Here is a 12,952-nt window from a genome sequence, read left to right as displayed (position 1 = left end):
ATGGAAGGAGTTTCAAATTACATTACCATAAAATGTTTAAAAGTGAATACATGATCATTCAAATGATATAACAAAATACAAAATATCATTACTATGATCATGTTCCAAAAATGTCATCCTTCCAACTTCGTATGCATATGACTCCGGCCTCACAATCAACGTCCCGGCCCGTCGCTCTTATCTGCATCACATGAATAAACTGAAATGAGTATAAAACTCAGCAAGTGGAACTCTTACATAGCAATGATACATAGTATACTCTGTAAAACATGGCTTTGAAAACATTAAATACCATCAACTCTGAAACATGTATATCATAGCAATAGTATAAAAATGAGATGGTATTTCTCTTTACTATGGTGGATTGATATCAATAGTAACTCTGTCTGTGGTGCTCGTATCCCATCGATATAAATCGACAACTCTGAGGGATATAAGCCTATGGTCGTTGATCAACTAATTGCATGCAATATCTGACTATGTATCTATCAATCCAATAAAACATTTGAAACTCTCTCTTGGCATTTAAACAAACACTTTGCATACTCTTTCTTTTCTCTTGTATTCCCTTTTCATAATTGAGACATTAAATTGTCTCCAATATACATAACAATGAAATCAATACATACTCAAGAATCAAATGAAGGGAATAACATATTAAAACCTTTGGAATACCATACATATATTATCATGTGAGCACAAAGGATGAAATTCCACTTACAAACCACAAGAACACCTTGAATCTAACTCCTTGGTTGAAATCCTACAACAATAATCCATAAATAACACCATCAACAACTCAATAATCAAGAACCCATGCCAATTAATCCATAAAACCAACATAAACACAAACCCATAACATCTCTCCTCCAAAACCAAGAAATAACTAACCCAAAAGACTTACCTTAGCTCCTTGAACAACCAAGAACCTCGATCTCAACTCGAAAATCCAACTAGAAGCTTGAATCGAAGATAGGAAATGAAGGAAAATGAGAAAACCCTAGCCTCTAGAGAGAAATATCGAAAAGAAGGAGAAAGGAATAAGTAAAGTGAAGTCAACCACCCCAAAAAGCACTTAAAAATCTCGAACATGCGCGACCGCGGGTGCGCTACTCCTTGTACCGCGGGTGCGGTAAGCTCACGGCTCTCCACCAAAAATTCTGAAATCGACGACCGCGGGTGCGGTCCTTACACTGAGCGCGGGTGCGATCTGGTCACGGCCAAGACAAAATCTAAGGCAACCAAAATCGATCCGAAACACTGAAACGACGCAACTACCATCAACTAACAATATCAACCACACCTCAAGACAATAATAACCAACAATACTATGGCCCATAATCACAACTCTTAACATCACAACTAAAATTAAACTTAATCAATAAATCCATAACATACGAAAACTTAAACCGTACCGTTCATCAGGCTCGGCTATTACACCGGGTATGTCTTCTTCTACATCTATTCATTGTTATATATTGATATGTATTGTGTGAGCACATTGTAGGATTATGCCTCCTAAGAGAAAGGCCGCAGAGGGTGAGGATAGTTCTTCCTCTAGAGTTTTCGATGAGTTCGGCAAGTTGTTGAAAAAGCAAGCTAAGGTCCATAGTGAGCAGATTCAGCAGTTGCTCCGTTTGCAAGGAACAGGTCAAGGTAGAGGTCAAGTGAGAGGTCAAGCGGCTCAAGCAGTTGGTACCGATGCGATCTTTACTGCTTTCAAGAGGATGGATCCGCCGGAATTTGCAGGAAGAACTGATCTGTTGGTGGCAGTTGAGTGGATCAAGGCACTCGAGGCGATATTCGATCATCTCCACTATGAAGACAAAGACAGAATCAGTTGTGCAGTGTCCATGTTAGTCAAAGTTGCACGCATTTGGTGGAATGCTACCAAGGTAAGTGTGGATGTACCGGCATTGAAGTGGCAAGAGTTTACTGATCTTTTCTATGACAAGTACTTCCAGACGCACTTCGAGCTAGGAAGGTGACTGAGTTCTTGGAGCTTAGATAGGGAGGTATGAATGTTGATGAGTATATTCTGAAGTTCGAGGAAGGCTGTCTGTTTGCCCCTTATATTGCGTCCAACGACAAAGATAAAGGTGCTCATTTCATTAGAGGCCTTAGAGCAGAAATCAGAAGGGACATCAATATGTCGAAGGCGGTGATATTCAAGGAGATTGTGTCTAAAGCTTTGTTGGCTGAGCAAGATGAGAAAGACATTGCAAGAGAGAGACAAGCGAGACAGCAGGCCATTGCTTAAAGAGGCCAGGGTTCGAATCAACGAGGAAATGATCGTTCCAAAGGAAAAGGCAAGTTAGAGTCTAGTCCTACACCACCGGCAGTTCCATTCGATCCCGAGAAGCCATTGTGTCCCAAGTACAGCAGGCATCATCGTGGAGAGTGCGGATTTGGTACCCATACTTGTTACCGTTGTGGCACTGCAGGCCATATTGCCAAAGACTGTCCAAGAGGAGCGAGTAAAGAGAAGGTGCAGGGTCGCATCTTTACCATGACTAAGGAAGGTATAAACCATGATTCTTCTGTGATCTCTAGCACTATTTTAATTTCAGACATAGTAGCTACGACATTGATTGATACAGGTGCTACTCATTCTTTTATGTCTGAACTCTTTTTGAGATCTTTGGGCATAGTTCCTTCTATTATTCCCCTCCAGTTTAATGTTGTTTTGCCTTCGGGGGATGTGTTGTGCCCGACATCCATTGTGTATGCGTGTTCTGTTCGAATTGATGAGCGAGTGGCTTATGCCGACTTGATTGTTATTCCGATGGTTGCGTTTGATATTATACTTGGCATGGATTGGCTATCAACCTATCGTGCAGTGATTGATTGTGTTGCTAAGACGGTGGCTTTTGCAGATGATGGCAATAAGGATGGTATGCTCGCCAGTGCAGGTACTTCGCTAGTACTTCCTTTTATTTTGTGTCTTGAGGCTAAGAAGTTGTTGTTTAGAGGTTGTGATGGATTTCTGGCTTCGATTGTTGATGTGGATAGAATGGTTAAGTTGAATATTGACGATATTGATGTTGTGAGAGAGTTCCCTGATGTTTTTGAGGATGATGTGCCGGGTTTACCGCGCGGACAGAGATGTGGAGTTTGTGATTGATCTAGTTCCAGGCACGGTTCCTATTTCTAAGGCTCCGTACAGAATGGCCCCTACAAAGATGAAAGAGTTGAAGACGCAGTTGCAGGATCTCTTGGATAAGGGTTTTATTCGACCGAGTTCTTCGCCTTGGGGAGCTCCGGTTCTTTTCGTCAAGAAGAAAGATGAGACGTTGCGGCTTTGCATTGATTATAGAGAGATCAAAAAAGTGACTATCAAGAATAAATATCCGTTGCCACGGATAGATGACTTGTTTGATCAATTGCAAGGGGCTACAGTGTTCTCGAAGATTGATTTGCGATCTGGCTATTATCAGTTGAAATTTAGGGAGTCTGATATCCCTAAGACTGCTTTCCGGACCAGGTACGGTCATTATGAATTTCTGATTATGTCTTTTGGTCTGACTAATGCTCCTTCAGTCTTCATGGATCTGATTAACCGTGTGTTCAAGCCATATTTGGATAGCTTTGTCATTGTTTTCATCGATGACATTCTGATTTATTCCAAGACCAGAGAGCTTCACTCAGAGCACCTCAGAGTTGTTCTTCAGTAGTTGTATGCTAAGTTGAAGAAATGTGAGTTCTGGTTGGAGCAGATTTCTTTCTTAGGCCATATTGTCTCGAAGGATGGTATAGCTGTGGATCCAGTGAAGATGGAGGTAGTTCAGAAGTGGCCTATTCCTACCACTGTATCAGAGGTACGCAGTTTTCTTGGTTTGGCAGGTTATTATCGTCATTTAATTTCAGATTTTTCAAAGATTGCCCTGCCGTTAACCAATCTGACGAGGAAGACTCTGAAGTTTGAGTGGTCCAATGAATGCCAGAGTGGATTCCAAGAGTTGAAAGATAAGTTGACGTCAGCTCCTGTACTTGCATTGCCCAGTGGTTCTGAGGATTTTGTTGTTTTTACCGATGCATCGAAGAAGGGTCTTGGAGCAGTGCTGATGCAGTGTGGGAAAGTCATAGCATATGCGTCTCGCCAGTTGAAAGACTATGAGAAGAATTATCCTACGCATGATTTGGAGCTAGCAGCTGTGGTTTTCTCCTTGAAGATCTCGAGACATTATTTGTATGGCGAAAAGTGTAAAATTTTCAAGGACCACAAGAGTTTGAAGTATTTGTTTTCTCAGAAAGAACTCAATATGCGACAGAGACGGTGTTTGGAGCTTGTCAAAGATTATGATGTGACGATCAGTTATCACCCAGGGAAAGCGAATGTTGTAGCAGATGCATTGAGCCGTAAGTCGAGTTCTTCTTTGAGTTCGATGATTCAGCAGCCGTTGTTGTTAGACTTGCAGCGAGAGGAGATAGCTTTGGTGGTTCCGGGGACCATTGCTCGCTTTTCAGCGTTGGTCATTCGGGCTACTTTGACGGACAGGATCTGTAGAGAGCAGGCCATTGATTCACAGTTGTTAGAGATGAGAGCCAGAGTAGAGGAAAGAGGCAATTCAGAGTTTGGGTTGAATGGAGATGGTTTGGTCACTTTCTGATGCTGTATTTGTGTTCCTTCTGGTGATGATATTCGGAGAGACGTTTTGACAGAGGCACATACCGCGCCATATTCGATACATCCAGGCATCACCAATATGTATCAGGATCTTCGTAGACTCTATTGGTGGCCAGGTATGAAGAAAGATATTGACATGTTTATTTCTCAGTGCCTAACTTGTCAGCATGTGAAGATCGAGCACCAGAGACCTGTTGGGACATTGTTATCATTGCCGATTCCTCAATGGAAATGGGAGCACATCACGATGGATTCATGACTGGTCTTTCCAGAACGCAGAAAGGTTTTAACTCTATTTGGGTTATTGTTGATCGGTTGACCAAGTCAGCGCATTTTCTTCCAGTCAAGACGACGTATTCCATGAACCAGTATGCTGAAGAGTATGTAGCTGAGATTGTTAGACTTCATGGTGTTCCTGTGTCTATCATGTCTGATCGTGACCCTAGATTTACTTCAGAGTTTTGAAAGAGTTTGCACAGAGCTATGGGTTCACGGTTAGCATTCAGTACAGCTTATCATCCCCAGAGCGACGGTCAATCAGATAGAGTTATTCAGATTTTAGAGGATATGCTCAGAGCTTGTACTATCGATTATCATGGTAGCTGGGATTCCAAATTGCCTCTTGTTGAGTTCACGTACAACAATAGCTACCAAGCGACGATTGGCATGGCACCGTATGAAGCACTTTATGGCAGAAAGTGTAGATCTCCTTTGTATTGGGATGAGGTTGGTGAGAGGAAGATGTTGGGTCCCGAGTTGGTCCAACAGACAGCTGATGTTGTTGCGGTTATTCGAGAGAGGATGAAGACAGCGCAGTCGAGACAGAAGAGTTATGCTGATGTGAGGCGTAGGCCGTTGCAGTTTGAGGTTGGCGATCATGTGTTCTTGAAGATAGCACCTCTTAAGAGTGTGATGCGGTTTGGCAAGAAGAGAAAGTTGAGTCCGAGATTTATTGGTCCATTTGAGATTTTGGACATAGTTGGTGATCGAGCCTACAGGTTAGCCCTACAGCCAGATCTTGATAGAGTTCACAATGTTTTTCATGTTTCCATGCTTAGGAAGTATATTGCGAATCCTTCCCATGTTCTTCGACACGAGCCATTGGATTTAACGCCGAATTTGTCGTACCAAGAGATTCCAGTCCAGATTCTGGATCGGAAAGTTAAAGTGTTGAGAAACAAAGAGATCGGCATTGTTAAAGTCATTTGGAGGAATCATTTGATTGAAGAGGCCACGTGGGAACCAGAGGATGAGATGAAAGAGACATTATTTGTATGGGAAAGTCATAGCCTATGCTTCTCGCCAGTTGAAAGACTATGAGAAGAATTATCCTACGCATGATTTGGAGCTAGCAGCTGTGGTTTTCTCCTTGAAGATCTCGAGACATTATTTGTATGGCGAAAAGTGTAAAATTTTCAAGGACCACAAGAGTTTGAAGTATTTGTTTTCTCAGAAAGAACTCAATATGCGACAGAGACGGTGTTTGGAGCTTGTCAAAGATTATGATGTGACGATCAGTTATCACCTAGGGAAAGCGAATGTTGTAGCAGATGCATTGAGCCGTAAGTCGAGTTCTTCTTTGAGTTCGATGATTCAGCAGCCGTTGTTTTTAGACTTGCAGCGAGAAGAGATAGCTTTGGTGGTTCCGGGGACCATTGCTCGCTTTTCAGTGTTGGTCATTCGGGCTACTTTGACGGACAGGATCTGTAGAGAGCAGGCCATTGATTCACAGTTGTTAGAGATGAGAGCCAGAGCAGAGGAAAGAGGCAATTCAGAGTTTGGGTTGAATGGAGATGGTTTGGTCACTTTCCGATGTTGTATTTGTGTTCCTTCTGGTGATGATATTCGGAGAGACGTTTTGACAGAGGCACATACCGCGCCATATTCGATACATCCAGGCATCACCAATATGTATCAGGATCTTCGTAGACTCTATTGGTGGCAAGGTATGAAGAAAGATATTGACATGTTTATTTCTCAGTGCCTAACTTGTCAGCATGTGAAGATCGAGTACCAGAGACCTGTTGGGACATTGTTATCATTGCCGATTCCTCAATGGAAATGGGAGCACATCACGATGGATTCGTGACTGGTCTTTCCAGAACGCAGAAAGGTTTTAACTCTATTTGGGTTATTGTTGATCGGTTGACCAAGTCAGCGCATTTTCTTCCAGTCAAGACGACGTATTCCATGAACCAGTATGCTGAAGAGTATGTAGCTGAGATTGTTAGACTTCATGGTGTTCCTGTGTCTATCGTGTCTGATCGTGACCCTAGATTTACTTCAGAGTTTTGGAAGAGTTTGCACAGAGCTATGGGTTCACGGTTAGCATTCAGTACAGCTTATCATCCCAGAGCGACGATCAATCAGAGAGATTTATTCAGATTTTAGAGGATATGCTCAGAGCTTGTACTATTGATTATCATGGTAGCTGGGATTCCAAATTGCCTCTTGTTGAGTTCACGTACAACAATAGCTACCGAGCGACGATTGGCATGGCACCGTATGAAGCACTTTATGGCAGAAAGTGTAGATCTCCTTTGTATTGGGATGAGGTTGGTGAGAGGAAGATGTTGGGTCCCGAGTTGGTCCAACAGACAGCTGATGTTGTTGCGGTTATTTGAGAGAGGATGAAGACAACGCAGTCGAGACAGAAGAGTTATGCTGATGTGAGGCGTAGGCCGTTGCAGTTTGAGGTTGGCGATCATGTGTTCTTGAAGATAGCACCTCTTAAGAGTGTGATGCGGTTTGGCAAGAAGAGAAAGTTGAGTCCGAGATTTATTGGTCCATTTGAGATTTTGGACAGAGTTGGTGATCGAGCCTACAGGTTAGCCCTACAGCCAGATCTTGATAGAGTTCATAATGTTTTTCATGTTTCCATGCTTAGGAAGTATATTACGAATCCTTCCCATGTTCTTCGACACGAGCCATTGGATTCAACGCCGAATTTGTCGTACCAAGAGATTCCAGTCCAGATTCTGGATCGAAAAGTTAAAGTGTTGAGAAACAAAGAGATCGGCATTGTTAAAGTCTTTTGGAGGAATCATTTGATTGAAGAGGCCACGTGGGAACCAGAGGATGAGATGAAAGAGAAGTATCCTGAGTTGTTTGTGTTGTGACGTCAATTTCGAGGACAAAATTCCTTTAAGGAGGGGAGATTGTAATAGCCAAGCCTGGTATACGGTACGGTTTAAGTTTTCGTATGATTATTGATTAATTGGTTAAGATTTAGTATAGTTTTGATGTTAAGAGTTATGATTATGGATTATAGTATTGTTGGTGATAATTGTTTCGGGGTGTTGTTGTTATTAGTTGATGTGTAGTTGTATTGTGTCAGCGCACCTGTGGTATGGTCAGCGCACCTGCGGTAAGTTTCAGAGCGCACCTGCGGTCGAAATTTTCAGATTTTTGGTTGAGCTGCCGAGAGCTTAGCGCACCCGCGGTCGGAGTGGCAGCGCACCCGTGGTGCGTGAACAGTAGAAGCGTGTTTTTCGATTTTATAAGTGATATAATACATAAGTTGGCTTCATTTTCCTCATTCTTTCCCCTCATTCTCGGTTCTTAGCTCTAAGGGAGATTAAGGTTCCATTTTCCTTCATTTCATTTCTTTAATTCAAGCTTGTTGTTGGTTATTTGTGTTGAGAGCAAGGTTATTTTGGGATTAAGGAAGCTAATGTAAGCTTTTGGTTTAGTTTATTCTTGGTTTAAGTGTTGGAAGGAACTATGGGTTTGGTGTTGGTGTTGGTTTTATGGATTAATTGATATGGGTTTATGATTTGTGAGATGTTAATGGTGCAACTTATGGTTTATATTGTTGTAGGTGGTGAACCAAGAGTTTAGTTGAAGGTGTTCTTGTTGGTTGTAAGTGGAATTTCATTCCTTGTGCTCACATGATAGTATATGTATTGTGTTTCAAAGGTTTTAATATGTTATTCACTTCCATTTGATCCATATTATGTATTGATATACTTGATTGTATATTAGAGGCAATTGAATGTCTCAATTGTGAAAAAGGGAATACAAAAGAATAAAGTATGTAAAGTGTTTGTTTAAATGCCAAAGAGAGAGTTCAAAATGATTTATAGATTGATAGATACATAGTCAGGGATTGCATGCAATTAGTTGATCAACGACCATAGGCTTATATCCCTCAGAGTTATCGATTAATATCGATGGGATATAGGTACAGAGACAGAGATACTATATAGATATCAATCCAACACAGAGAAAGAGAAATATCATCTTATTGTTATTATTGCTATGATATTCATGTTTATAGAGTTGATGGTATTTAATGTTTTCAAAGCCATGTTTTCAGAGTATGCTATGTCCATTGCTACGTAAGAGTTCCACTTGCTTAGTTTTATACTCATTTCAGTTTATTCATGTGATGCAGATAAGAGCGACGGGCCGGGACTTTGATTGTGGGCCGGAGTCATATGCATATAGAGAAGGAAGAAAGAAAATATTTTGATGGCATTTTGGACATGATCATAGAAATGATATTTTGTATTTTGTTATATCATTTGAATGATCATGTATTTACTTTTGATGTTAAATGTTTTATAGAATCTATTTTGAATTGTTCCTCCCTTCAAATAAAAATTTTAAAGTCCGCTGTTATTTTTATTATTCGGGTCAGAGGTGTCACAGTGTAAATAACACATCATTAAATGTTTGTATTAATCATATTATTTCATTTAATTTCGATTACGGTTTTGAATTTTGTATTATATTTATATACTTAGTTCTCCATATTCTCTAACATATTAAATAAACTATAAAATATTTATATAATATGACGCATTTTTAACTTTTAGTGAAGAATGTCATGGTGATTTTTTGTATATTGCTTATCCATGCATCGATATTATTATTATTTAATTAGAAATGTAGTATAAATATATTTTAAAATGTTAAAAAATAATTAAAAATTTTAATCAAACTTTTCATCTAATAATAAATGATATATTTTATTTTTTGAAAAATAATTATCTATTCTTTACAAATTTGATAGACAAATAATATATTATTATTTTTATTAGTAACAGTTCCACTTAATTAAATTATCGAATACAAATATGCAATGATAAATAATTAAATTTAATGGTAGAATTGTTATCCTTATTTGAATATGATTTCAATTGATATAAAAAAAATTATATAATAATTAAATATATTTATTATATAAATAATTTTAAGTATTTATTTAAACATTTACATTTATTAATTTTAATAATGAATGCGTAATACCGAAAAAATAAAACTTATAATTACATGATACATGTGAGAAGTTTACCGGTACAATAAAAACCCCATTTAACCGTTCATATGACACAATTCAAAATCGTCTTGACACCATATATTTCATAAACTAATCGGCCGCATAATAAATGTTGGCAGATATTATGTGCCCTGTGTCATCAATATTGGCTGGTGAATTATTTGGCTGTCATATTTTTATGAGTAGGTCTCATGTGAGACCGTCTCACGGATCTTAATTCGTGAGACGGGTCAACCCTATCCATATTCACAATAAAAAAAGTAATACTTTTAGCATAAAAAGTAATACTTTTTCATGGATGACCCAAATAAGAGATCCGTCTCACAAATATGACCCGTGAGACCGTCTCACACAAGTTTTTGCCTATTTTTATGGGGAAATTTGGGGAATAACTTGGGTCAAATTTGATTTTTGAAAAACCAGTAAGTTTCTTGTGAGATGATGTCACGAATCTTTATTTGTGAAACAAGTCAACCCTACCGATATTTACAATAAAAAGTCATATTTTTAGCATAAAAAGAAATATTTTTCAATGAATGACCCAAATAAGAGATCATTCTTACAAAATACGACCCGTGATACTGTTTCATACAATTTTTTGTCTTTGGCAAATGCCTATACCCAAGTGTATATCATAGTTTTTTTAAAAAAATGTGTGATCAAGAGTATTTAACTAACTATTCTTTTTTTTCTTTTAAATGAAAATTTTCCTTTATATGTTTGGATTCAAGTATCAAGTAGAGCCAACAACGCCAATTGGTTTCAAGGTGTATCGAATTTAGGGAAAAAAAAAAAAAAAAAACAATTCAAGCTTAACATCCACTGAATTAATGCCACGTGGAAAGACAGAATGGACGGTCCACGTGTGCACCACGTTCACAGTTCACGTCACGGATCAAAATCGACGGTGCAGGAGGACGGTCAAAGTGGACGGCTCTATATGTAATCAGTTAGAGTCCGTGTTTGACCCGGGTGCATGCATGTATTGTATTTTCTTTCGTACAATAAATATTGTTGTGTGTATATTTATATTATATTATTAAATTTTTAATATTATGATTTTTTTTAATAATTATATATATTAATAAAGTATTGAAATTTTATTGTAATTCATGTGTAATTAAGCGGATAGAGTTTTATTTTCCTGAGCATCGAGTTGTAGATTTAATTCCTATTTTGATTTTTTTTCATTTTTTCTATTTATTTTTTAAATTCATATATCAGAATTATCATATAATTTCTCAGTATTTCTTATAATTATATTTTTTATTTAAATATAAACTAGATAAACTTTATAAAATTTTGTAAAATACGTCGGTACACTAAGTATTGATCAATCATAAGAATATAAAATGAGAATTAAATATTATTTGTAGTTTTTCTAATATCACATAGACTCATATTTAAATAATAATAATAATAATAATAAAACTATTGAGAGAAAAATGTGCGGGTGTCACCATCAACATTAAAAAATCCGCCAATGGTGACGCTTTTGCATGCAATAACACGTCAGAGCTAATCGAGAGACAACCCCACCGAAAAATCACAAGGTCATTTGCGTCAATTCACCCCCACCAAGTTGGCTGGTACGCGTATCTATGTGGTCATCTTTGCTTCACCATTGCCGACTTTCCCCCCTTCAAATTCCCCCCGCTACCCCTCCCCCTGCCTTCGTTTCTAATCCATCCATTCTCGAAATCCTCCATCGGTTATTTTTTCTTGAATTTGGTTGATCTGATTATTGTTGAACAGAAGGGGGGGATTTTGATTCTTTTCTTTGAAATTTGGAGTTTTATGGCGCAGAAAACGGAGAAAGAGGAGGCTGAATTCAAGGTCGTACCTGAAACGATCGTTTTGTGCGTCAGATGCGGTGTTGCTGGTAATAACTCCGGGAATAATCTCTGCCAGAAATGTTTAAGCGCCGCCGGAGCTGTTTATACCTCCGCCGCTGCTCCTGTGGCGTCAGGAGCTGGGTCGAAGCTGATAAATCACGTGTTTGGAGAGGAGGCCGTTAGATCTGGATCATCCGTTAAGTTTTCTCCGGGGAGGACCTCGAATCCGGCTGAAACGATTGGAGATCCGAAAACAGAGGTGTTGACGGAGGCTGCGCAGCCGGTGAAGAGAGAGGTCAACAGGTGTTCCGGCTGCCGGAGGAAGGTCGGTTTGACCGGGTTCAGGTGCCGGTGCGGCGAGATATTCTGCGCCGATCATCGGTACTCCGACCGGCACGACTGCAGCTACGATTACAAATCCGCCGGGAGAGAGGCAATCGCGAAGGAGAATCCGGTGGTTAAAGCCGCCAAGATTGTGAGAATTTGAGATGACGCAAGGCTTACGCAAGCAAATTAGTCTCTCCCTGTGTGTTGAAGAAATTAATGAAGCCTCGAAGATAAGCGCCGCGCCCGATCCTGGAATTCTCTTCTTCTGCTGGAGGCGAACTCGATACCGTATGTTTGAAAAACACGATGATCAATGGATTTGTGTGTTCTTGCGATGTTTGATTTTGGGTTTAATTAAAATTCACGAGATTTAATCCATGTTTCCTTGAATGAATTATATACGTGTGTGTGTGTGTGTTCTAATTATTATTTACTTGTTTAGCTATTTGTATCACAATCAATCAAAATTGCTTTTATTGAGATTACATATGTGCAACTATACCGTGTATGATTAAAACATAAATATTAGGAGAACAAATCCATCGATAGAAAGCACAAAGCTCAAGCGGTGAGAAAAGCCTGTGACTGACCTTCGTGTGTACAAGCATGAGCCCTAATCGACATCTGAAAAAAACTTGAGTTTCAGATCAGATGCATTCTTGTAGAGCAGGCCTGCCCAATTGTCCTTTTTATAAACCTCAAAACATTCAACGCTGGTTCCATATGAGATGAGTGTGGTTTAGAAACATAGTGACTCGGTTTATTTACAACATAAGTCAAGTCAGGAAGAGTAATTGGGAGATATATCAAGAGACCAATTAGTCTTCTATATGCAAGGGATGAGAAATCAACTCCCCGTCGTCAAGAGAAAGTTTGGTA

At 39.2% G+C, this 12,952-nt stretch overlaps 1 protein-coding gene across 1 annotated transcript; it reads left to right on the top strand.

Annotated features, from left to right (window-relative positions):
* Positions 1-11,536: 11,536 nt before the first annotated feature.
* On the top strand, positions 11,537-12,558 carry LOC140812199 (zinc finger A20 and AN1 domain-containing stress-associated protein 5-like). The gene has a single exon (XM_073170421.1). The coding sequence runs from the start codon at positions 11,709-11,711 to the stop codon at positions 12,231-12,233; it is 525 nt and encodes a 174-aa protein (XP_073026522.1). The 5' UTR covers positions 11,537-11,708; the 3' UTR covers positions 12,234-12,558.
* The last annotated feature ends 394 nt before the right edge of the window (positions 12,559-12,952 follow it).

This window comes from Primulina eburnea, chromosome 14 (assembly GCF_022965805.1).
Source record: "Primulina eburnea isolate SZY01 chromosome 14, ASM2296580v1, whole genome shotgun sequence".
In the NCBI taxonomy this organism is placed as follows: domain Eukaryota; kingdom Viridiplantae; phylum Streptophyta; class Magnoliopsida; order Lamiales; family Gesneriaceae; genus Primulina; species Primulina eburnea.
Note: the sequence above shows the minus strand (reverse complement) of the source record. Positions and strands in the feature narration are given on the sequence as shown.